A 27,754-nucleotide genomic window follows, 5' to 3' on the forward strand; every position below is an offset into this window, starting at 1 on the left:
GCAAGAGATTAAAATTAGTTAAAAGGCAAAGACAAGAGTTATGCTAACAAATCTCACAATGTATTTCTGTTCCTCAGGCACCAAATGTAAAGTGTCAGAAATGGACAGAGAAGAAGGAAGAAACAGAATATGCTGGTGTGGCAATGACTCATCTTTATGGTATATTACAGTAGGAAAGGGCAAATATTTTTGCTTTGGAGACCAACGGACTCCACAATGTACTAATTTATCCCAAGAATCTGGGTTCATATAACACTGACTGCAAACCATACCGAGATGCTGACACAACAAATAGGATGCTCATTATCAATTGCCCCTTAACCTGTCACTGTCTCCCCATACTTCATGGTAAAACTGGGAGATTAGTGAAAACATGGAAATAATAATAAAAACGCTATACGGCACTGCATGTCAGAACAACTAGACACAAGGACAGTTTTTTCCCCCCATGCCACTAATTCACACAACAGTCAAACTATCTAGAAAGGCAATATTATCATTACTCTCATCTTCCCTATTACCTATCGCCTTCTCTTCTTATGACTATAACTTATTTTTGGTATCTTACTATTTAAATTGCTTAATTATTATCCTAATTATTAGTATGATTTATGTTGATTGCTTATTTAGTATCCATGACTATCACTAAGCGTTGTATCTAATGTTTTATGATAAATGTATTTTTACGATGACTATGATCATGATCTATCACTATTGTTGTGTATACACTGAGAGCTTATGCACCGGAGACAAATTCCTTATTTTATCACACTTGACCAATAAAGATTATTCCATTTTTATTTCTATTCCTGTTGTATTCCAATCTATTCTTTATTCTATTCGGAAGGGGCGGACGGGGGACACGAAAGAGGGGCAGGAACGAAGAAGCGCGCCTTCTTCCATTCACCGCCCCTTCGGATGACGCAGGGAGTTCTGGGAAACGGAACCTCCCATTTCGACGAGCGAGAAAGCTTGGCTTGGGGAAGCCCCTTTCGCTTCTCCCTCCCTCCCTCTCCGAAGCTCCTCCCCTTCAGCGCCGGGCTCGGTTGCCGTGGCGACGAAAGCGGCGTTGCCGGTTGCTAAGATGGCTGCCCGGCGGCCGCGCGGCTCCGGAGCCCGCTGAGGAGGCTTCTCTGGGTGCTTCCGAGGCGGCAAGTGGGGCTCGCGGGGACCCCGCTGCGGGTGGTCCGAGGAGCCCCGAACGCGAGCGCCCGAACCCTGTCAGACCCACCGCGCGCCGAGGCGAATGACTGGGCCTGTGTAAGGGCGGAGAAGAGGATGGCGGCGGAAGGCTAAAGGCGGATGGAGCTTGGCGGCGGCGGCGGCGGCGGCGGCGGTAGCTACTACGCCAACTCCTGGAGGCCGGCGACCGCGGTGGCGGCAGAGCGCAGCAGTCCGACTTTGGGTAGGGCGCCCGCAGAAGTTGCTGCTGCCGGAGCCGACCTCTCCGCGGCTGCTCCAGGCTGGAGGAAAGGCTTATCGGAAAGTGCCCCGCCGCGGGGACTTGGCCGCCGGTCCTTGAACGCCTTCGTCCCTTGCACGTATCCTCCCAGATAGCTGGAAGGCAGCCGGGGTTCCGTGGGAAGCAGGCGGGCGGGGGCCGCATTGCAAGCGGTCGGATGCGTGTTTTAAACCCGCGCTTTTGCTAAACAAACAATTCCCTCAACACTGTCAAACTATTTACTAAGTCTGCATTACTATTACTCCTCCCATTCTTCTTTTCACCCATTTCCTCCCATTAATGACTGTATGAGTGTAACTTTGTTGCTTGTATCCTTACGATTTTTAAAAATTATTATTTTATTGACTTTTTACTAGTATGAATTCATAGGCCCTAGCTTATTATTATGTTTCCTAGTATGATTTATATGTTTTATATGTTTCCTATATATATGTTTCCTAGTATGATTTATATGTTTTATATTTCCTATATATATGTTTTCTAGTATGATTTATATATTTTTATATGTTTCCTATATGTATGTTTCCTAGTATGATTTATGACTACTTCTAAGTGTTACACCTATGTTTCTGGACATATGTATCTTGAGAGCATATGCACCCAAACAAATTCCTTGTGTGTCCAATCACACTTGGCCAATAAAGAATTCTATTCTTAAAAAAAACCCAAAAACCTGTGGACTCCTAGAATTCCCTGACTGCTAGGGAATCATTATTTGGAGTCCGGTAGAAGGGAATGCTTCTAGTTCTCAACTTAACAATTTGTTTAGTGACCATTCAAAGTTAACAATGGCACTGGAAAAAAAGGGGACTTAGGACCATTTTTTACACTTTTGACCCATGGAGCAGACACATGGTCATGCAATTGACATTTGGATGCTTGACAATGGACTCACATTTATGACGGTTGCACTGTCCCGGAGTCACATGATCCCCTTTTGCAACTTTCTGACAATCAAAGTCAATGGGAAAATCAGATTCACTTGAACAGCTGGGTTACTAATTTAACAATAGCAGTGATTCACATAAAAAAATGGCAACGAACATTGTAAAAATGGGGCAAAACTCAATAAATTTCTCACTTAGCAACATAAATTTTGGGCTCCATTGTGATCATAAGTTGAGACTACCTATACTTGGGAGTTCAGGATTAAACCGTTATTGTTTCATAAATATGCTTATGTTTACGGTACCTATCTGCAAGAAAACATCCAAGCAAATCCAGGGTGATCTAACATACTGTACTTGGATTTTTGTATGTAGCTTTGGTCATCATTTCTGAAAAGATACTGTTCAGCTCAGGGGTGGGATGGTACAGGTTCTTCCCGGTTCCATAGAACTGGTAGCTCTGAAGAGCAGCAGACACTGAACCGGTTCTGTGTTTGCTGCTGTTTGGCCCACCTGCCTGCCCAGGTTCTTACCTGTCCTTTATTTCCTGTTTTTTCAACCTCAGCTGCTTTGTGCGGCACAGCTGATGTTGAAATAGCAGGAAAAAAGACTTTTTCAACACTGCACCTGCGTGCAGCACTTTTCAGGTGTCTGGACAGCACAGCCTAAGGTTATTTTACACCCGTGCGTCAGGCACGCATGCATGTGAAGCGTGCATGCGCGCACAAAACATAATCACCAAACCGATAGTAACACCGGTTGAATCCCACCCCGGTTCAGCTAGAAAAGACAAGCAAATTCACTAGAGGACTAGAGATGCTTCCATATAAAGAGAGATTAAAGCACCTGGAACCTGTTAACTTGTGGCTAAGATATGTAAGGAAATATATTACAGAGATATACAGTCATGTATAGTATTGAAAATCTAGATAGTTTTTCTTCCTTTTTCATAATTATAGTTTAGGGTTATCATGTGCAAATAACTGTTGTCTACTGACCTTGCAGTTTGAAAGATTACTATTTATAGATTTTATAAATGTGGGAGAGGAGTTGACTTGTCAAAAGGAAGTTTTCTACAATAAAATGGTCACATTCTGGATTTGCATGCATGTATAAATCTGTGCAAGGTTGATTAATATTTTATGTAAATAAAAGAACTTTATTCATTTTTAATTAATGCAAAATGTGCAGATTGCTTCAGAAAGCTAGAATGGGTTTGAACTCCCTGTCAAGTGGACACTCAGTTGCAAATACTGATTTTAGTGTAATACATTATGTTAGAAGAAGGGTAATCCTTAAAATTGAGAGGCAGTTTGGTGTAGCGGTTAAGGAAGGGGTCTTCAAACTTGACAGCTTTAAGACTTGTGGACTCCAACTCCCAGAATTCCTCCTCCAGTCATGTTAGCTCAGGAATTCTGGGAGTTGAAGTCCACAAGTCTTAAACTTGCCAAGTTTGAAGACCCTTGGGTTAAGGCATCATACTAGAAACTGGGAGACTCTTTATTAGGCACAAAGCCAGTTGAGTAGCCTTGGGCTTGTTATTCAAAATGTATACACGTTTACACTAAACTGAGCTTGGATTAATATTTCATTTTTTAGATTGACTCTTGGAGAAAGAGCAGGAATCAGAGTAGGGAATAGGCAGTCAATTTCTCACAAATTTTTAACAACTGTGCTTCTGAACTCATCTATAAGTGACACAGAGCAGCAGGTGGACCAGGTTTGCTGATACTTAATTATTCAGTAGTTAATTAAAAAAAAGATTGTGAAGAATTATTAAAGAATCTCTTTAGTCTGGTTGCATAAATGAAGAGAATCACATTGAAGCAATCAGAAATTTGTTTCCCATATACATTAATAGGCTTTGACAGAAATTTATGAACTGTGTCAATAGTGCAAATAAAGTGTCTGTTTAGTGTAAACACTAGAAAAACAAATTCCACGCGTGGAAATATCTGAAAACAAATACTTAAGGTTTGAAAGCTGAATTAAAATCTGGTTCATCATTTGAAGTTAAATTTGAAGAATCAATACCAATAAAAAGATTCATAGTTAAGCAGTAGAATGCAAAGAGGGTAGACAAATTCATGGAGACCTGAGCTACTCTAGTTTGTAATTGTTATCAAAACTAGAAGTTTATATTCTGTTTTTTAGGACTTTTTCCTAAAATTTCTTAATCTCATAATCAGAAATCTAAAGGTTCTTCTTGAAAGAGATTTATCAAAAGAACGTCATGAGTTGCTAAAAGACCAAAGATTGTTTCGTAATCGAGCAAGAAAACATTCTATAGAAACAAATAAAAGAAGGAGGTATGTAAATAACGGATTTGCTTTTCTTTTTTTTACAGTAATGTAGATTAACAGTTCTCTCTGTATGTTGACTTTCCAGTGTGGTATATGACAGAGCAAGTAGCAGCTTCTCACGGTTCAGTTCCTTTATAAGAAAAGTATTTTGGATCTCGGTTAGGTCTTGTTTGAGTGGCTCTATTTAAATCAATAAAACATTTACATTAATAGTTATTTAATTTAGATTATTTATATAGCCACCCATTTTACAAAGGTGATGTAGGGTGGTATACAATCATTAAAAACACAAAAATTAATTGTTAATATATTTATTTGTATGGGTGCAAGGTGCAACATGCCTCATAGGAACCTTTTCAGAACTATTTTCTATGGTAATAGCCCTGGTTTATTTAGAATAAATTTGCATAATAAAAAAATCAGAAAGCATATGGCTGTTACTTCTGAAATATTCATTTTCAGCATAGACTTTAAACCACTCTATATATACTGCTAAACAAATTACTGTGGGTAGGACATATGCCTTCAAATAATCAGAATTTTCAAGATTTAGAGTTTGTTTTGTAAATAATGTTAATTGTCTTTAGATCTTATATTACTGCCTTATATTTTTCCCAAAAGATAAATATAAAGTTGGAGAAATAAGTTTTAAATGAAATAGACTCTAAATGACACACTTAAAATGTAGTTATTATTATTAAAAGCTATAGTTTTTAAATAGACAACTTGAAGAAAAATGGAAAGAGAGTGAAGAAAAAGAACAAAAATTTAGAGAACAAATATTGCTACAGAGGAAACTGAAACATCAGGAAGCAACTGAAAAATTCCAGCGCAGCCATCTTGCAACTTCACAACGCAAGAAAGGAGGTTGGTAAATTAATGAGTTGAGTCTTATTAGAAATTAATCTGGCATTTAGCAACAGCAGCTGCAACCCAAGGGTACATGTGGCCCAAAGAATAGTGCATTGAAACACACATAGTCATTTTTTTAAAAATGCTGATACTATCCATATTGTATCAAGACTCTAATATTTAACCAAATGTTTTGCCTGTTTTTCACTAGGACAGAGAAAGCCAGAAAATAAATTGGATGAAGCCCAGAAATTTCAGGTTTCAGGATTATCATCATCTAGAGTCATTGGAAGGTAAATTATTTAATTCAGAAATAAGGTTGATGAGACAACAAATGATGATGATGAAATAATAGTTGCACAAAAATATCTGACATAAATTAGCTGATCTTCTGCAACTATAGCACTGTGCAAAGAAAGGGTAATAAAGAGGATTGCTAATACAATATTTCACTGTGGTTATTCTTATGCTTACAATTAGATTTTGTATGTCTTAGCTTATCTGCTTTCTGTATTTGTTAAGTAGAACTCTAAAATATCACAAATAATCCCAAAATTCCTTTCTTTCATGTTTTAATTATGCTGGCTGTACTCACGGATTCTTCTGGGGAACTAGATACTATTTATCAAGTTCTCCTAATTTCATAAGAAGTTATTATCTTTAGCTCTGAATAAACCCCTGTGTTCTGACACATGATAAAATTTCTTATTTATCCTGTTTTATGCTTTGATCCTTACTAAGTTTATACGTTCTAAGTTCTTCATTTCAGATACAACATTGAGTTCATTTATATTTATTTTAGCTTGTCTCTTCTATTTTTTTTTTATAATTTCCATACAAACCACCAGATTCAGTTTCACTAAGATTTAGATAAGGTGGTAAGGAATAGTTTATTTCAGCATTCACACTCTGCTTTCTGTAGTTATTGTTGAAAATGGAGTACAATGGCAATATGTGTAGTGAAATCGTGAGGTTGCATTAAGTACGGTCTTGGCAAACTTCATCAGGCTGATTGAATGGTCATTCACAATCAACATTTTACCAGTGATAATTGTGGCACTGGAAAAAAACACCACTTAACCCCATATTTTTGTCATACTGTATATTGACCTTTCAAGTCTGTTTCTTGTGTTTCTGGGAAGTTTAGTTTGACCTGTTATGCCATTCTTCCCCATTGCATTATCCCTTGACTTCTCTGTTCCTGTCAAAATAAATCTTTGCTCTTCAAGAAGAAGAAAAAGAAAACCCAGTGATCTCTGTAGGCAATCTCGGCCATGCCTGGCCCATTTCCCCACCCCCACCTCAGTGGAAAGATTGGAGAACGAGGTTGTTTGTATAGCACACTCGGAGCTACCAGTGCTACAACATTTCTTTCAATATATATTTCCTATTGTGTGTCTGTTTACTCTCTTCTAATCCCTTTCTCTTCAATCTCTCCACTGGGGGGCGGGGGGCAACAGGTGAGGTAGAGGACTATAATGGTGGTCATGTGACTGAGGATGCTGTAAATGTCACAAATGTGGGCATTGTTAAAGGGCTTTTTTTCAGCCCCATCTTAACTTCAAACAGCCATTCAATGAGGCAATTAGTAAGTGAGGTTTACCTGTATCAAATGCCTACTACTGTTCTTAATTACAAACTTATATGAAAGAGTTACTATGTTTCTAGGTACCAGAACATAAAGAAAATAGAACAAAAAGAAAACTACGTGGAAATGGACATGGAGGGAGAAAAATACAACTATATGGATTTAGGAACACAGTGCTGTACTTATTTTCTGTTACATATTATATGTTCAAAAATAATATATTTCACATTAAAAGAACAAAATATTTTTTATAGATTTTCTAGATGTATTTGGACAGGGGCTTAACCTGTTTTGTTAGGCTGGTGAAGTACCATCCTCAAATCCACAGTTATGCATTATTACAGTGGAAAAGATATTAACTACTAAAAATAAAATAATTAAGAAATACAAGATTTTTTTCTACTATTTTATTGTAATATGCTTTTCTCTTTAAAAAGGTCAAACTGATATGTTAAAAATACACAGCATCAAAAAATAATCCAGTGATATAAATTATTTTTCAATATTTAAAATGCTACATCAAATGAGTAAATTTCAGTTTAATATCTACAAACATTCCAATTCAACGCATTAACAGAAGGCAGAAGAAATAAAGAAATTCATTTTTAAATGTGTATGCTTAAGAATCATGAAACCATTTCATAACATAGCAGAGCTGCATAGTTTTAGTTCCGTTCATAGGTTTGTGTGTATATGTATATGTATGTATATATGTATGTATGTGTATGTGTGTGTGTGTGTGTGTGTGTGTTAAGCGCGGGTACTTACATGTATGGTATTCAGCTTTGTTCAGGTATTTTCCCACGTCATTATAGTTGTGCTTTTAAAGTTGTAGCAACGTTTCGGCAGAATCTCATCTGCCATCATCAGGCTTCTGTATTGTGTTCGTCTGGGACACAATACAGACGAACACAATACAGAAGCCTGATGATGGCAGATGAGATTCTGCCGAAACATTGCTACAACTTTAAAAGCACAACTATAATGATGTGGGAAAATACCCGAAAAAACCTGAATACCATACATACATACATACATACATACATACATACATACATACATACATATTTGTTTTCTTAAGTTTTTGCGGGTACTTACATGTATCTCATCTGCCATCATCAGGCTTCTGTATTGTGTTCGTCTGTGAGTCACACTTTCACAGAGTCAAACGTTGCTACAACTTCAAAAGCACAACTATAATGACGTGGGAAAATACCCAAACAAAGCTGAATATCATTATGTATGTATGTATGTATGTAGCTTTTCATGGATATAGATAAGCAGGTCTTGGTGTGTTCGGGTCTTTTCCCATGTAAGATTGAGAGTAGCTGGATGACATTTCGACGAGGTCCCACTCACCATCTTCGATTTCTGGGAGACACCCCCCCAGAAACCGAGACACAGAACAGAACAACGGTATCGCCCTCCTCCTCTACATCAAAGGCACCACAGATAAAATCAGCAAAATTCTCCACAAACACAATATCAAGACAGCCTTCGGCACTGACCAAAAAATAACCAACATCCTAAGAAACCCCAAAGACAAGATCCAGCTAGAAAACCAAGGAGTTTATGAAATACCATGCAACAATTGTCCAGCCACATACATTGGACAAACCAACAGGAGAATAAATGCACGCATCGCAGAACACAAGAACGCAGTCAGAAAAGAAGAAAATACTTCCTCCCTTTTCCAGCATCTTAAAGCCACAGGACATGAAATTAATTTTGTGGGAACCAAATTAATCTCCAATACTGAACACTTCAACAAGAGAATAATCAGAGAAGCCATTGAAATAGAGAAACATCCCCATAACATGAATAAACGGGACGATACCTCCCACCTACCAGACATCTGGAAACTAGCCCTTATCAACAAACGAGTCCCAGCCACGAAAACCAACACTGGACCCAAAACAACACATGATGCCATCACCAATCTCCCTCACCAGACTCAAACCCACCCCCATAGACGAAAGGCAACCACCGTCCAGAAATCAGACTACATCACCAGCTGCCACACACCCCGACCCCCAAACCAAGCAAACTGACACACGCCATGAACACATAGCCAGGCCTCAAACTTGGAGCCAAACCAAAACCCAGAATGTCACATCACAGCCACCCTCTCAGGATATCACATCATGGAACTCAGGAGGTTATACCACAAAACCTCAGGATGCTACAACACAGCCAACGACCCAGTAGATTACAGCACAAGACCCAGGATGTCACAACAATAGAACTCAGAAGGTCATCACACAGCCCATAATCCAGGTCATTACAACCCAGGAGATTACAGCACAAGACCCAGGATGTCAAAACAATAGAACTCAGAAGGTCATCACACAGCCCATAACCCAGGTCATTACAACCCAGGAGATTACAGCACAAGACCCAGGATGTCAAAACAATAGAACTCAGAAGGTCATCACACAGCCCATTACCCAGGTAGTTACAACACAGGAGGCTGATAGACACACAGCCTATACCTCAGCCACACATGTTCTTACGTAAAAGCCAGCCAATCTGTAAACATCAACTCCATCAACCAATCAAGAAATGACAACACAGCCAACCTCCCCACCAGTATTTATAGAGAGATGGCAGCTCCAATCACGCTTTGCTCACACAAGCACGAATCCGAAAGCACCAACCTGAAGATGGCAAGTGGGACCTTGTCGAAACGTCGCCAAGATACTCTCAATCTTACATGGGAAAAGATCGGAACACGCCAAGACCTGCTTTTATATATATATATGTATGATGTATGTATGTATGTATGTATGTATGTATGTATGTATGTATGTATGTATATATGGCATTCAGCTTTGTTCAGGTATTGTCCCACGCCATTGTAGTTGTGCTTTTAAAGTTGTAGCAACGTTTCGGCAGAATCTCATCTGCCAGAATCTCATCTGTACAGAAGCCTGATGATGGCAGATGAGATTCTGCCAAACGTTGCTACAACTTTAAAAGCACAACTACAATGACGTGGGACAATACCTGAACAAAGCTGAATGCCATAACATACACATACATATATACATATATATACATATATATATATATATATATATATATATATATATATACATACAAAATATATATATATACATATACACACACACACACACACACACACATTATATATATATATATATATATATATATATATATATATATATATATATATATATATATATATATATATACATATATATAGCTTTTTAAAGTCATTGTAGTTGTGCTTTTAAAATTGCAAATGTTTCGGCAGCATCTCATCTGCCATCATCAGGCTTCTGTATTGTGTTCGTCTGTGAGTCAGGCTTTCACAGCTGTTTCTGTTTTAAATTTGGTGCTAGCCTACTGCTGTGCCAGAATGGTTTTTTCTTCATCCTGATTGGTTGGGAGTCTTGGTCTGTGTTTATTGGTCTTGGAGTTTGCTGTGTTTTGCTTGATTGGTGTTTCTAATATCTTCTGTCTGTTTTGTAGCTTTTTTTTGTCTTGATTGGCTGGCAACATTGTGTTTCCTGTATTGGAGGCTATTAGTGCGGCTTGTTCGGGTATTAGTTCGGGTAAACGGACGGCTATCATTTATTAGAAAGCTAGGTTTCATCTGGGTGCCTGGTTGGGGTGTGTTTGAGCTGGAGGTATCGGGGTGGGGGGGATCTGTTTGTGCCCAGGTGTTTGCCTGGCTTGTGGTGTGGAGATTTTTTTGTTTGTGAGTGCAGGCTTCCAGATAATTGACAGTCTGGTGGAGTCACCTCTTCTATTCATGCTTTCAGGTCTTTTTTCAATCTCTATGGCTTCTCTGATAATTCTGTAGCTGGGGTTTCCTATAGTGGCTGGGGTTTTGGTGCCATTGAAGTCAATGCTATGACCTGTGGCTTTCATGTGTTGGACTAGTGAGGAAGTGTGTTCCAGCTTTTTTACTGCATTTTTGTGTTCATCCAGGCGGGTACTTATTCTTCTATTGGTCTGTCCAATGTATGTGGCAGGGCATGATGCACAGGGGACATCATATATGCCTTGTTTTTCCAGGTCAATTTTATCTTTGGGGTTTCTTAGGATAGCTGCTATTTTTCTGTTTGTTTTGAAGGCAGTCTTGATGTGATGCCTGTGTAGTATCTTACTGATTTTGTCTGTAGTACCTCTTATGTAGGGCAGGACAGCTGTTCCATAGATCTGTTCATCTTCTAGGTCTCCATTATGTCTCAGTGTGTTTTTGTGGATCAGGCCAGTTATTTTGCTTTTGTGGAAGCCGTTGGCTGTCAGTACTTTAGTCAAGGTGCATAGTTCAATTTTTATGCGTGTCTTGTCTGCCAGGCGTTTGGTTCTGGCAATTAGTGTTTTGGCCACGGAGTTTATCTGTGCTGGGTGGTGGTGGGATTGGGCGTTGAGGTAGCGGTTGGTGTGTGTTTTCTTCTGGTATATGGTGTGTCCTAGTATGCCATCTGTTTTTTTGTAGATTAGTACATCTAGGAATGGTAGTTGTTTATTTGTTTCCGTTTCCATGGTGAATTTGATTTTGGGGTGTGTGCTGTTTAGGTGTGTTAGGAAATTGTTTAGGTTTTCTTTTCCATGGGGCCAAATAACAAAAGTGTCATCGATGTATCTTAACCATAGTTTGGGTTAGTGGGTGGCATTGGCTAGGGCTCTGGATTCGAATTTTTCCATGAACAGGTTTGCAATGACGGGTGACAGTGAAGAGAAGAAAACAAATATACGTGTATGTATGTATGCGTATGTATATGTATATGTATGTGTATATATTAGTAAAATACAGGTCTTGGGAAAATTATCTACTTACCTGTTGCTATTTTCTAGAAGTTGTACTTTTAATTTGTTTTAAAACAGTTAGTATGGCATTTTGTTCATAAACCTAATATACTTATCCAGAAATAACAATAATGTTTCATCCTTCCAAGCTCTATTGGGCCAAATTCGTCAGCTACCAGGAATGGTCCTTTTCAATGGAAACAGAACTCAGCAAAAGCTATTTATGACAGAACACTGCAGGTAAAAAACAGGATAAACCCATGCAATGGCCAGCTTCTCCTCCAACGAAATCTAGATGAAAAGCAGCATCAATCACAACCACATTCTGGTAACTCTCAGGTATGATTGCTTGTAACTTTTGATTCTTAAGACAAGAATTCTCAAAATATCTAATATCTAATAGCAGGCATGATTAATATTCAAATTGCTTTTGAACAGTATTATTATGACTATTATTTCCTAAAATTATTTATACCCAGATAACACACTGTTTATTTAGAAATGGAATTTTATATGTAATAAAAAATAAATTATAAAAAAAAAATTCTAATTGCTTTTGATTAGTTCAATAGAAATACCCAGAATTACTAAGAAAATTAATATAACCCTTTCTCACATTAATTAATAAAATTAAATTGTAGTTTTTAAACACCTACTGAAATATTATCTATCTGACTAATACAGTATAATCACCAAAAAAAAGATTCGCTCGGAACACAGTACCCAATGGAATTTCTCCTTTTGAGTGTTTGGGGAAGTAATCAATATTTTTTTCAAAGTGCAATGAAGTGCAGTTTTTCAAAGTTTACCGAAGGGCTAGAAGCAGATTTAAAAGATGGCCTTTCTTTGAATAGATATTTATAGATGTCAAGTCCCAGAATCCCCCAGCGAAAAATGTTATGGTCTAGCTAGCACTTGTACATTTCCTAGTATAAAAAGTGTATTACATCCATTTTAGTTTTTCTATCCTAGCCGTATTATTTAGTTCTAAATTTTTGGTGGGTGCTTTTTTGGGGTGGATGGTAATAATAGAACCAATTTTGGACCAGACACCCTATCCTTTCAATAGTGTGCTCTTTGATGCTCAGAGATCATTTGTGCATGTTGTTTTTAAACAATCCGGCCCTTTCTTTTAAAAAGGAAGTCTTATGTCTATTTTTAAAAAAATTACATTTAATACCATTGATTTGAAATTGTTTCAGCTAGTTGCAGGAAGGATTTACTTTAAATATCAAATTTAAATAGATGATAATGAAAATGGAAGAACTATAGGCATGAAGTTATAAAGATAAGTATATGCCAATGCTGAATGTTGAAAATTCTGGCACCTAAAAATGAAGTTGTGTGGTATCTAAAAGAAATAAACCAGTCAATTTAGCAGTCAGTCAGTGAAGTCATTTTATTGCTCTGAACTAAATTGCCCTAAATATTTCTTACTGTTTTTCATGAAATTTCCAAGTTGTCTGAAACTGTTTTGATGGAATCCTGTTAAATTATCTTTGAATTTTATTTATTTTTCTTGTACAGGATTTTCATCAAGAAGTAAATAAAATAACCCATTCAGGGAGTGTTTGTAGTGTTGACAGCCTTGAGGATAAAGAACAAAATGGAAGTTGCACAGCACCCGGTAACGCCTCTTCTTTATCTACTCAAGAGGAGTCTTCCTTCCAGCATCCAGAAGGAACAAGGAGCAGAAGTAAACACTTCTGTGCTGAACATGATGATACTTTTTCTAAAAATCAGCATGTGAATAATTGGCTTAGAAATTTAAAAACTTCAAATATTCAGGCAGCCTCCCCTTTCCGCGATATTTTAATTAAATACAATGTTGTTCCATCTGATGAAGTCAGATGCAACCCTGACCTGAAATCATCAGTGCCAACTTCATCTGAACAGAGAGAATCTGAGGCCTGTGCTTGTGATGGTAATCTAACCTTTGTACAAAATCAAACAGAAGACAAAAGCGTTCTGTTGATATGTCCATCTTCAAACTTAATTAGCACAGGGGATCCTTTACCTGCTGACAGCCCTGCAGCCAAATTAAATAAAGTATGGCTTGTCCCTAATCCTTCTCCTGCAGCTTCCGAACAAGAGAACTTTGAACTTTCTGAAAACAACAGAACTTTATCAACAGAAACTTTCGATCCCAGTGTAGATTTGTCTAATCAACAGTGGAATGTCACTTCCTATTTCAGCAACAGCTTCTTACTTAATTGCATGCAGAAGGGGAAAGATATTCATGCAGCGAGGTGTACTGAAGATACAGATTATGTAGCTGAAGGTAAAGGCGAAAAGCATTCTGACCCTATTAATATTGAGGCAACTACATTTGAGGAGCCTTCTAAAAACAGCACTGATCAGCACAAAGACATTGAAGAAGGAAAAGAGGCTGAAATTATTTTACCTGTGCCCCAAGGAGAGGGAGCAACCAATTCATCTGACCCTGAGCAGCAGAACAGTGACAATATGTGTGAGAGAAAAGTGATGAAACTGCCAAAAAGCATTTTAAAAAAGGAATCTAAATATGAACTGAGTTGTTTCAAAGCCATGGTTGTAAACAAAGGTATCAAATTTGGACACCAGCCTGTGGCTTCTGTTAGAGACAGTGTTGAATTGGCAAAAATAAAAGGGAAAGATGGGGAAGTTCAAAGGAATTGTAAAAAGCTTAGGTGGTTTGATGAAATTAACAGAGTAGTGGAAATTAATAACAGTGAAAAAAATCAGGAGTCCTGTGTTAATGATATATCTCAGGCAAAACCCCAAGCACCTAGCTTTCAACTTAAAACCACTGCTTCTAAAAATAATCTGAGAAGTATTCCCTCCTGTTTGCTCAATTCTGTTTTTCCAGAAAATAATTTAGAAACTTCACAAATATCTGCCAAACTTGCTACTGTTGGAAACTCAGAAAGAGAGAATGCAGTACACAACGTCTTGGTGCCCAAAGGATATCATATTGCTAAACAAGCATGGATAGCACCAAGAAGTGAAGAAATGATACCTTTTATTTATAATTGTGATCCTAAAAATTCAAAAACTAATCCACGGAAAGGTAGAATGAAAATGATCAAAAGACCAAAATCTGCCAAAGTCCCATCTTCAACCATAATAACTAAAAATCGGAAGAGTGCCATTATCCGACCACAGTCTGCTAGTGAAGCTACTAAGATAGTAAGAGCTCCAGGCAAAATCATAATACCCCACGCTCCATGCAAGCCTATACAAAGCAAAAAGACAGATGAAAAGCCTACTGATGTCTTAAGTCAGTCATCGAATTTGTCTAAGCCTTCCACAGATGCTGAAAATAGTCAGAGTGACAAGAATCTTTTGCCTGAATGTCAAACGTTGGCAAGAGGTTATACAGACGATCCTTCAACTTCAGGTAGCCCTTATTCTCAAATAACCATGATCAGACCTTCGTACAGTATATACACCTACGAGCCTTTGACAAAATCAAAGTGCATTATAAATTCAATCCCACCAGTTGTCCACTACAGCAATATTTCAAGGAGAAGTCCCATGTTCTCAGAAAATGGATTATGTCCAGATCGTATACCAACTGATGAAGAAATCACAATTTTGTGGCAAGGAGTGCATCGTGCATTGGTTCAAAGGGATGGTGCTGCTGGTAAGATACATCTCAATGTTTTTATAACAATCGTTTACATTTCTGATTTTTAAAAACATGCAAAGAATCTCTTCATAGAGAATGAATAATTAAGGTTCACAGATATACTGAAAGAAACTAATTTAATTCTAATTCAAAGGTCCTTTTCTTGTTGATATACTTACTCTACCCATTGTAGGTTACTGTCTTAGTAGTCTCTTTAGCATGGATATATTGTTTTCCCCTTCGAGTATTAAGCCAAACCTCGGGTGTGGAAAGGATTTTCCCTGAAATCCTAAACTCCATTCTGTGGATTGGCACTGGGCGTGGCATGCCAGAAACTGAACCAAAGCACCTTGTGAAACAGATGGTTCAACCCTGGGAGTGCCTACCGTATTATAGTGGCAAAAATAGAATCCAGCAACAAACCCCACTTGTATTTTTTAATAGACAGTTAAGATCTCAAGTTTAAAAAAAAATCACAGAGAAGGATATGTCAGCTAACAATTTAATTGCTATGTTTTTTAGGAACTGTAGCTTCTGGGGTTTGTTTGTTTTTTTAGTCATTGCCTGGTAATACCAGACGCTGAATACAAATAATCCTGGAAATTATGGCCAAAATGAGCCTGGTCATGAGGGTGTAAAAAGGGTCACCCACATGACTGACCTGATTTTATGACTATTTTGCAGCAGTCGTTAAGTGAATGCCATGGTTATTAAGTTAATCTATTGTTCACTGGCGGCCATTTTTGCTGAAAATAGAAATTAAATGCCAATAAATTACAGTCATGTAACAGTGGAATTGGAGGAAATGGCCTGGCTGAGCCTGGGGGAAAGGGGGCAGGGTGTTTCAAATGCATCATCAATCATCAGCCCTGTGTGCCTACAAGAGATCTAAGTCCAGCCCATCTTGAATGCTTTCTTAATTCCCACTCATTTCCCATGGCCATTAGTAGCTCAGATTTTTGTAGAGAGCTTAAATTTAGCAATAAATCTTTACAACTGCCTGAATCTCCTGATTTCCCTGGCGCTTGACCAGGCTGCTGCAAATGACTATAAATGCAGGCCAGTTGTTGAGCGCCTGAAATGCAGGTATGTGATTCAAGTGGGGGGGGCGGGGTAGCTGTTGTAACTTGGGAACCAGGTTGTAAGTATCTTTGGGGCAGTTTGTCTTAACTTTGGTCATTAAGCAACAGTTGTAAATCAAGGATTACCTACAACCACAGACTATCTCTCTCTAGTATCTATATTTTTATTCTCATAGATAACACTGTTAGTCTTAAAGCAATTATTGTTAATATTACTATTAATAATTCAAATAATGATGTTAATAATGGCATTAATAATAATAGTTCTCCCCACCTGATAGGAAACAGGTACCAGGACAAATATGCTTTTATATTTTTAATAAATTAAAATGTCATATTCCTGGTTTAAGAATAATAATTCTATATTCTCAAGATGAATTATGCTGATGTAATTGGATTATTTTCTGGTTTTTTTTTTTTATTACTTTCAGGTGATTCACAGCATTATGCTTCCTTATGCAATAATTCAAATAATGGTGACTTGCAGCACGCTAGATCTAATGTGTCTCACATCACTATAGATGGTGGCCATCTGATGAGCAATATGAAATCAGGTGTTAGAGTGAATCCTATTATGTCTTCCCAACCAAGTGGTAAGATTTTTGTTGCCAGGTTTTTATGTTGAAAGAATGCCAAAGGATAAACTAAGTGCATGTCTTCTAGTCAGTGAGCTCTTTATGCAATTCAATAAAAAATAACATTTTAATCAGTGCAATATCTAGAAATCTGCCATTTTTATTAGTGTAGGTTATTTTTTAGTGTGTAAAAACTTGTGGAAATATATATTGGGAAATAGGTATTTATATTGGAGGAATTGTTAGTGATGATTTTATTCAATAGTTATTTCTTCCTTTACTTTGCACATTACTTGGGACTGTTTCTGTTTCTCTTTTCCAGAACATTCAGACTAAAAATGCTGATCAAGTTTAAAAAAAGAATTGAACTGATTATAATTAACAATTTTCAACTCTGCTAATTGTTAATGACATCTAGAACTTGCTGCTATTAATAAACCAGAATGCTGCTTGGTTAATCTAATCAAAGCATTCAACCCTAGTGGTTGATTGCCATGCCTTAACCATTGTCATAACTTTCAGTATAAGCATGTAATTCACTGGATGAGCCCATATTTTGAAGAAAAAGGCAGATTCTGTTTTCAATTTCTTGTAATAAAAACTTATGTTCTAGTAAGACTAAGAAAGGCTCTGCTATACACTTTGGAGAAATGATGCCTCCTTCAAAGTCAAACAAAAATCAGTGATTGAATTGTATTTCATTTTTTAGAAGGACAGTGCATCTGTTGAGAAAATGAGCACTGGTTTCTAATCCTTTTTCTCTGTGTTCTTCTTATTTTTGTTTTTCTTATACCCTCATTACAAATTTGACATATAAAAGAAAGTGGCTGTGTACATATAAAATTTAGGAAATCTAGCATTACCAAAATAATTTAAAGATAAAAAAGAAATTATGCAATCTATGCATTTCTTTTCTTCTCTCGCTTATTTTGAGTGATCCTGTGGGATAATTTGGGTTTATGTGTAATTTGTCTGGTTTTTATATATATATAGTACATACATATGTATATGTATATATGTCTATATGTGTATGTATATATGTGTGTGTGTGTGTGTGTTGTGTGTGTGTATGTATGGTATTCAGCTTTGTTCGGGTATTTTTCCACATCATTGTAGTTGTACTTTTAAAGTTGTAGCAACGTTTCAGCAGAATCTCATCTGCCATCATCCGGCTTCTGTATAGTGTTTGTCTATCAGTCAGACTTTCACAGCCGTTTCTGTTTTAAATTTGGTGCTAGCCTACTGCTGTGCCAGAATGGTTTTTTCTTCATCCTGATTGGTTGGGAGTCTTGGTCTGTGTTTATTGGTCTTGGAGTTTGCTGTGTTCTGCTTGATTGGTGTTTCTAATATCTTCTGTCTTTTTGTAGCTTTTTTTGTCTTAGTTGGCTGGCAACATTGTGTTTCCTGTATTGGAGGCTTTTAGTGCGGCTTGGCTCCGAGTAAATGGACGGCTATCATTTATTAGGAAGCTAGGTTTCATCAGGGTGCCTGGTTGGGGTGTGTTTGAGCTAGAGGTATCGGGGTGGTCTGTTTGTGCCCAGGTGTTTGCCTGGCTTGTGGTGTGGAGATTTTTTTGTTTGAGAGTGCAGGTTTCCAGATAATTGACAGTCTGGTGGAGTCACCTCTTCTATTCATGTTCCACCAGACTGTCAATTATCTGGAAGCCTGCACTCTCAAACAAAAAAAATCTCCACACCACAATCCAGGCAAACACCTGGGCACAAACAGACCCCCCGATACCTCCAGCTCAAACACACCCCAACGAAGCACCCAGATGAAACCTAGCTTCCTAATAAATGATAGCACTATACACTATAAATGATAACACTATACAGAAGCCTGATGATGGCAGATGAGATTCTGCCAAAACGTTGCTACAACTTTAAAAGCACAACTATAATGATGTGTGAAAATACCCGAACAAAGCTGAATACCATACATACATACATACATACATACATACATACATACACACACTGCTCAAAAAAATAAAGGGAACACTTAAACAACACAACATCACACTTCTGTGAAATCATACTGTCCACTTAGGTAGCAACACTGATTGACAATCAATTTCACATGCTGTTGTGCAAATGGAATAGACAACAGGTGGAAAGCATAGGCAGTTAGCAAGACATCCCCAATAAAGGAGTGGTTCTGCAGGTGGTGACCACAGACCACTTCTCAGTTCCTATGCTTTCTGGCTGATGGTTTGGTCACTTTTGAATGCTGACGGTGCTTTCACTCTAGTGGTAGCATGAGACGGAGTCTACAACCTATACAAGTGGCTCAGGTAGTGCAGCTCATCCAGGATGGCATATCAATGCGAGCTGTGGCAAGAAGGTTTGCTGTGTCTGTCAGCATAGTGTTCAAAGCATGGAGGCGCTACCAGGAGACAAGCCAGTACATCAGGAGACATGGAGGAGGCCATAGGAGGGCAAGAACCCAGTATCAGGACCTCTACCTCCGCCTTTGTACAAGGAGGGACAGGAGGAGCACTGCCAGAGCCCTGCAAAATGACCTTCAGCGGGCCACGAATGTGCATGTGGCTGCTCAAACGGTCAGAAACAGACTCCATGAGGGTAGTATGAGGGCCCGACGTCCACAGGTGGGGGTTGTGCTTACAGCCCAACACCGTGCAGGACGTTTCGCATTTGCCAGAGAACACCAAGATTGGCAAATTCGCCACTGGCGCCCTGTGCTCTTCACAGATGAAAGCAGGTTCACACTGAGCACATGTGACAGACGTGACAGAAGATGCCATGGAGAACGTTCTGCTGCCTGCAACATCCTCCAGCATGACCAGTTTGGCAGTGGGTCAGTAATGGTGTGGGGTGGCATTTCTTTAGGGGGCTGCACAGCCATCCATATGCTCGCCAGAGGTAGCCTGACTGCCATTAGGTACCGAGATGAGATCCTCAGACCCCTTGTGAGACCATATGCTGGTGCGGTTGGCCCTGGGTTCCTCCTAATGCACAACAACGCTAGACCTCATGTGGCTGGAGTGTGTCAGCAGTTCTTGCAAGATGAAGGCATTGATGCTATGGACTGGCCCGCCCGTTCCCCAGACCTGAATCCAATTGAACACATCTGGGACATCATGTCTCGCTCCATCCACCAACGCCATGTTGCACCACAGACTGTCCAGGAGTTGGGGGATGCTTTAGTCCAGGTGTGGGAGGAGATCCCTCAGGAGACCATCTGCCACCTCATCAGGAGCATGCCCAGGCGTTGTAGGGAGGTCATACAGGCACGTGGAGGCCACACACCCTACTGAGCCTCATTTTGACTTGCTTTAAGGACATTACATCAAAGTTGAATCAGCCTGTAGTGTTTTTTTTTTCACTTTAATTTTGAGTGTAACTCCAAATCCAGACCTCCATGGGTTGCTAAATTTGATTTCCATTGATAATTTTTGTGTGATTTTGTTGTCAGCACATTCAACTATGTAATGAACAAAGTATTTAATAAGAATATTTCATTCATTCAGATCTAGGATGTCTTATTTTTGTGTTCCCTTTATTTTTTTGAGCAGTGTATATGCAGGTTATGGCGTGTTCAGGTCTTTTCCTGTGTAAGATTGAGAGTATCTTGGCAATGTTTTGACAAGGTCCCACTCGCCATATTCAGGCTGGTGCTTTCGGCTTCGTGCTTGTGCGGGCAAAAAAGCACGAAGCCGAAAGCACCAGCCTGAAGATGGCGAGTGGGACCTTGTCAAAACATCACCAAGATACTCTCAATCTTACATGGGAAAAGACCTGAACACGCCAAAACCGCATACCTGCACCCGTGAAAATCTACTATATATGCGCAATATAACGTATAGGAGTTTTCAAAATAGCTTATAACAAAAACATACAGTTAAAAATAGCCTGATAAGACAAATTTAAGATAATCAGTTCTATTTTTTGTGAGGCTTTTGCATTACTTTCAGCTCATTTTGCTTTTGCAAGACGAAAACAAATTAATGAAAATAATGAAAATAAACGCAAGGCTCTTTTAGAACAGAGGAGACAAATGTCAGCCTCTTCAGCAAGGAAATCCACTGGTGCTGGACAGGTAGGTCTAATAAATTATTGTGTCAAAATATCAAAAATAGTTTTTGGTCAAAATATCACATTAAAAAATTCCACGAGTAAATACAAAATATTTGGAAAAGACTCCAGATAAACCTGGATCTAGCAATAATAACAAGCTATGATATTTATGTGTATTCTATTGTACAAGCATTAAGAAACATTAGTTATTTTTATCAGTAGTAACACTATCAGTACATTGCCTTTTTAAACTAACATTTGTTTTCACCTAATGGTACATATATTACGTGTAATCACAACAGAGAGTAAACTTTTATGTAAATTTTACATTAAATTTTATATATGTTTTTTGTAAATAGATTTGCAATTCATTTTGATTACATTTTTAAAAACAACTTGATAATTTTTTTACATAGAATATATCACAAGCCCCATTGCAAGTGCATTCTCAGTGTATGTTCGAGCCAGTCCGAGTCGCAGGTGGTGTCAATAATTCTGACGAAGGTAAAGCAACATATTTCAATCTAATTTGGAATCTAAATTAGATCATCATTCATTCCTGTAGGTGTCATTCTCGTTTATTAACATGGATTGGAACTAGCCTCGGAGGAAGGAGGTGAACCAACATAAAATTCTGCCACCTACCCCTAACTCCCAAAGTCAGCCGAAAACGATATAATGGTCAATGGTACTGAAAACTGCCAAGAGTCCAAGAAGAGCAAGGATGGATGCACAGTCTCCATCACACTCCCACAATAAATAGTACATAAGGGCGACCAATATTGTTTTTGTCCCATTTTGTTCTGACCTAGGCTTCACAAAATCACAAAACAAAACTTCTTGTCCTGACAAAACCCCTTTTTATTTGGCTAATGTGAATTCATATCATTCACATCCAGCAAAATCCCAGCAAACAGTCTTTCAGAGGTGAATGATAACCACAGACCTTATCAGGCTTGGAGAGTTGCCAGACCGATAGCTTCCAAGTGCAATGCCGTACCAGAAAATACTTGGCAAGGAGTCTATGAGAGTCACAAACAAATCTGCATACTAATTAAATGAACTAATTGTCTCCTGCAAACACCACTCCCCTTTCGCTCCTCTTTATTTCCTATGGGAGGGGTCATTCACCATCCACCTGTGCCTTTACTCCTGAGTTGACACTTCTCCTGGCAGCTCTGTGCATGTGCACACTGGGAACAGGCTCCAGCTGTTCTTCTGCCCCACTGATCTCCAGCTCTGAAAGCAGCTGATAACTGTCAGATGGCCCTGGCCCCATCTCTGCCTCCGACACAGAGCACTCATCAGAGCCTTCCCCAGACTCCAGGACTGGCCCATGTTCCTCCCCAACCTCCTCACTGTCCACATCTGCTGCCAACTCCGCTGAACACTAGTGGGCAACAACACATCGTGACCTGAAACCTGACTGAAAAGGGTCCAGATAATCCATTTCATCCAGAATCTCACCAGGGGAGGTGGGAGACTGGATAATTTTTTGCAGAATAATGGAATCCAGTGATGCTTCTTAAGTCAGGGCACACTAGCGCATAATTAAAAAGAAACGGAAACACCACCTCCAACAAAGATGAATTCACTATTACTTGGTTCCATCCAAGCACTTCCTGGTTGGCCTTAACCAGCCAGGAGAGGCATAGATCTAATGAGCTGGTGGTAGTGTTTGCATTCCATAGGACCTTATTTGCTTCCTCAGGGTCCAGCTGAATGAAGCCATTTCCAGATAACTGGGTAAATCTACCCCCTGGGCATTTCCACAGGACTTGCACCATGCTTGCCAGTCAACTAGAAGCAAATTTGAATAATTTATCCTCCAGATCCACAGCCTTGCAAGTGAATCTCCAGGCCACCTTTTCCAAGGATAGTCTGGGTGATCCTAAACAGGGCTTCTGGGCAACATGCCATGGATGCAATAAGAGTGGAGAAATGTTGACTCTTCGCTGCTCTTACTGCCATGAGTTTAATCTTAATAGCAACCTTAACTCGCGTTTGGTCAAATTCATTTTTCTTCTTCCCAATTATATTCTGAGAATGTCTTGTATTGATACTTTAAAATAAACATTACACTGAAACTCTGAAAAGATGAAGGTATGCATTTGACGTACACTAAATTAGATATATATGTCTTACTATCACAGAAACCAGCCCTGAATTGAGATGATTTAAACAGTCAATATGATGTACTTTGAGGGGGAGAAAAACTACTCATTGTCTATTTATGTTTCATGCATTCTGTTTCAGTAGCCCTCCAATATGATACTAGTAGTGCCACAATTGCACTTATCCTGGCTATGTATAAGACATTTGTTTTTGGTTTTTTTGGAAGTTGTTTTAAAAAAACCTATTGCAATAGTTTCAAAACTTTGAAAGATACATTTAAAAAACACACTAAATGCAATAGCCAATCCAGACATTTCTAACCCATCTTTCTTAAAAGCTTTTCACAGTATATATTTTTGTTCTAAAATTCAGATGGTACTACACAGTTCCTAATACCAGAAAACCTTGTGAATTTGTCAGCTGCAGAAGGTGAAATTTTGGCTGGTTTGGATACATCGCAACCATATAGGCAGATTGCAGTGCGAAATAGACCACCCCGGCAAGGAATGAGCGCTCTGTCATTTGAAGAGCACAAAGTCCTTCAGTCCCTTGACCGCATCAATCACCGGCTACAGAGTAAGTATTCTGAAAATTATCCATTGAATTGCACCAAGGTGATTTGACAAGTCACATAAATGTAAACAAGTATGATTCTATTTTTCACCTTAACGTTCATTGCCAAGCAGGAACTTCAGGTCCAAAAGTCACTCTTGATGTGAAATGCGGGTAGGATGTTTCACTTGAGTAATTAAAATTAGTCATAATATATTACTTTGAGTAGGTTTTATTTTAAACCGTGAGGCCAAAGGAGCAGTCTCTAAGCCAGCAGAATTGAATGGCTAATAAGATATACTATTTTCCTCCCTTGGAAAATTAAAATCTGTGGTACTGTTTGGTCAGGTATTATTACGATGATATATTAGCCTTTAAAGGCAAAACATACTTTTCTCCTAATTTAGAAATCTACCACCAATCAGTGGTAACAATCAGTGCACCAATCAAACTTTGGGGATCAGCTGGTAGCCCTTTGTATTGTTTTATTGTTTAGAAGATCTGAAATTAAGCAGAAAATATTAATGGAGAGGAAAAGAGGAAGAAGATAAAAAAAAGAAACAAGCCATTTGTCTTAAACCCATTTCTATCAAGTTATCTCATTGTGTATTAGGAAGAAATACATGTTTTGAGTCAGAGCCTGCAGCTGATTTGTAGTAAGGATAATCCTGTTAAAAAAAGAGGATAGGAGGACCAAAATGCAATAAATGTATGATTGCATTAACATGTAGATTTTATTAAATATACAATTAAGTAAATCTGGTTAATATTATTTATCCCCTACATTTAGCAATCCTTCCCTTTTATAACATTTTAAATTGTAATTTGATAGTAGTGCTTGAAGGTGGTATGGGACTGTTGTTGAAGACTTAAAGGTTTATCAGGTTATTTTCCACAGCAGTAGAGCATTCAGCAATATGAGGAGGAGGAGGAGGAGGAGGAGGAGGGGGAGCTACAGATCTAAGTCATGTGAAGGATGATAGATTAATGAAAGCTGATTATAAATCAACATCATCTAAAAGTTAAAAAATAAAAATATACAACTGTGTTGGTTGTTAGATCTGCATTGTATCAGCAGAGGGCAGTACTCAACAACTTTGTCATGGCTCAGAAGTTCAGCAGGCCCTGGGCTGAGCATTACTGGGATGGGAGACTTCCAGGAGTGCAGGCTAGAATGGGAAGCCCAGAAAAGGGTATTGTCAGTCCATTTTCAGATGGCTGTCAAAAAGGCTACAGGAGCAAGCTTGACTCAAAAGAGATTTAATAAGTAATTAAATAGTGTTTGATAAACAGTTCCTTTAATTAAAAATTAGTTATTTCAAAATAAAAATGAAGTTTGATTCTAAAATAAAATGCTTTTCACACATACACCAATTAAAAAATAATAGTCTAGAATAGATCACATAATATTCAAGGAAAAGACTATATAGACCACAAGTTATTTCTTACCATACAATTGAAGTTTTGTAATTATTTCATACTCTCTTAGATGTTCATGAAACAATTAACAAAAACCCATCTTCTACAAGTGTTTTGCAGACTATTTCCCCTTTGGTAAGCATCTTCATTTAACTAACATTATAATGTTAACTAACATTATAATACCATAAGCTAACTACATTAAAACTTAAACATTTTCTTGTGAGTTTTCAAATACATATAGCTTGCCATGTTAGAATTAGAGTGACAGATTTGGAAATTAGTTCTCAATCTAATCCACCACAGTTTATTTCCTGTATTGTCTGGTCACATTTAGAACAACAAATGTGATGTTCTAAAAGGAGGGGTGTCAAACTCATGTCGTCACATCGTCAACACGTGATGTATTGTGATTTTTCCCCCTTTGTTAAACCGGAGGTGTGGGCGTGGCCAGCACATGACACATCCGGCCAGTGGACTGCGAGTTGACACCCCTGTTCTAAAGGAATTGACAACTGTTGCTATGTGAGATCCTCAAATCATGTTTTCCCTTTCAAGGGAGAACTCGACACAGACCAAATATGTGCTCTGTATTTCTGCTTCTTGTCCATTTCTCTCACTGACTCTTAACTCCCTAAGTTTTCAATATCCAGCCTCCAGTTAAAAGGAACAGTAGAGAAGAAACCGATTGTAATCACGAAGTATATGTATGTGTGTTCCATGTGCTATGTGTCTACTTCTAGAGTCACTTTATATGGAGAGGAATTGGGCTATCAGAGACAAAGAATAACAGTCCGTATGAAATTAGGCTGTCTGTACACACTGTCTGGGAGAAAGAGGGATAATTACTATTACGAGCCAGAGACCAGTACAAAGTACATAATTTATTACTAAAGTAAGAAAAGTGTAATACAAATAGAACTTTAATGGGAAGATCAGCAATTTAGCTAACAACTGAAATAAGGTCTGCATGGAAGGAAGGAAGAGGGGGAGAATGAAATTGTTTCCTAGTAAGAAAAAAACTCTATATTTTTATAGTTAACTTCCATTGTATGAGGGAGGGGAAAAACAAGAATGAGAAAATCAGAAGAGCAAATCACAAATATTACCTGCTCCAATATGGATGCTGGTATATTTTTTTTTTGCCAATGTTTACAAGAAGTAAGGTAGTCTAAATGGGACATGAGGGAAAGGAAGAATAAGAGAAATAGGACAGGGATGGGGGGGGGGGGTGCAGGGGGGGGCCCTATCAGTCAATTTCCTGCTTGGGAATAGAAGATGAAAAAAATTCTACCCATGCTATCAATGGTATGATTAAAATGGACTAAATTCCAACAAGTAAAATTACCAGAGAATAAGAAAGAATAAAAATATATTGATATTACTATAAGACAAATTTCAGTCTTCATATTACAAGTAGATATTCAACATTTGAAATAAATTTATATTGGACTTACAGCTGAACTGCAGACTTCCTATATTTTCTTTATTTCTGTTCAAATATTGGTAGGTAGTTAGCTTTATTAATTTGGATTGTAATCTATGTTTATTTATTTAGAATAAATTCAATTTGACTCATATATAAAATTATACGTTGCATCACTTTCTAATTTTTGTTCATCATTATTTTTGCTAGGATTGTTGTTTGTAGCTTTTGGTGTATTTTATTTTTTCTACTACTATACTAGCATATATGTTATCCATATTAACTTGGGTATAAATTAATATTTGCAAATGGCTTATACAGTAGTAGGAAGTAACCTATTCTTACTGCTACAATTCTGTGGGTGTTTTAATATATATATTTTAAAGTTTGCTTTTTATTCTTTCAGGTCACATCTCCCTCATACATGGATATAATGCCTCCCATGCAAAGGTATAGGAGCATATTGGATGCCACCCATAGCCTAAAGCAAAGAAGATACTGACTTGGCCCTAATAAAGTTTGCTGAACTGAGATTTATATAATATATTCTCAGTTGCTATATTTGTAACTTATAATTATTTACAACGTGCCTTAAATGCTATTTTTTTTAAAAAAATCTTCAAAATAAAGATGTAACACAAGTATTGACTGCTTGTTACCTAGTTTACATTTAGGGCAAAAATTATTTTATATATGCACTTTACTGTAAAATGTATTGTATTTTTTAAAAAATGGAAATACCTCAATTTTAAATGAGTGGCAATGTTTGTAAATTTACTGTAAATTTTAATTAAAAGGAAAAGAAATTATTTTGCTACTGATTAAAATTATGTATGAGTTCATCTCCTAACTTTATGGTTTTCATTAAGCGCTAATAAATGTCTGCTACATTTTCAAAACACATGGTGTAGAAAATGAAACTCTTATCGATAAAACTCACCAATTTAATAATTTCTTTCCCATTTTTACTGCTCCAGTTCTAACTCCAGAAGTGATGATAGTCAGTACAATAGTGATAACACTTTAAAAACTTAAAGTAGTATTAATATACAGCTACCCTAATT

The 27,754-nt window shown here is 37.8% G+C and overlaps 1 protein-coding gene across 5 annotated transcripts; it reads left to right on the forward strand.

Moving 5' to 3' along the window:
* Window positions 1–1,044: 1,044 nt before the first annotated feature.
* Window positions 1,045–27,532, forward strand: CEP126 (centrosomal protein 126). Of its 5 annotated transcripts, none has more exons than XM_026675609.2 (12): window positions 1,045–1,541; window positions 4,539–4,658; window positions 5,374–5,519; window positions 5,716–5,797; window positions 12,024–12,213; window positions 13,402–15,499; window positions 16,998–17,159; window positions 21,076–21,200; window positions 21,595–21,682; window positions 23,666–23,869; window positions 25,335–25,399; window positions 27,097–27,532. In XM_026675609.2, exons 1-12 carry the CDS (start codon window positions 1,303–1,305, stop codon window positions 27,190–27,192), a joined length of 3,615 nt encoding a protein of 1,204 aa, XP_026531394.2. In that variant the 5' UTR covers window positions 1,045–1,302; the 3' UTR covers window positions 27,193–27,532. The 5 variants fall into 5 exon arrangements, with proteins under 5 accessions (XP_026531394.2, XP_087822308.1, XP_087822309.1 ...); XM_087966182.1 differs by having other exon boundaries at window positions 23,714–23,869; XM_087966183.1 differs by lacking the exon at window positions 25,335–25,399.
* The last annotated feature ends 222 nt before the right edge of the window (window positions 27,533–27,754 follow it).

This window comes from Notechis scutatus, chromosome 5, assembly GCF_049901735.1.
Source record: "Notechis scutatus isolate UNSWTSFEM ecotype Mainland chromosome 5, rNotScu1.2, whole genome shotgun sequence".
Lineage (NCBI taxonomy): Eukaryota > Metazoa > Chordata > Lepidosauria > Squamata > Elapidae > Notechis > Notechis scutatus.

Coding starts and splice junctions, on each gene's coding strand:
- CEP126 (XM_026675609.2), top strand. CDS start 1,303: ATGGAGCTTGGCGGCGGCGGCGGCGGCGGCGGCGGTAGCTACTACGCC. Junction 12,214..13,401: donor CACATTCTGGTAACTCTCAG/GTATGATTGCTT, acceptor TTTCTTGTACAG/GATTTTCATCAAGAAGTAAA. Junction 25,400..27,096: donor TGCAGACTATTTCCCCTTTG/GTAAGCATCTTC, acceptor TTATTCTTTCAG/GTCACATCTCCCTCATACAT.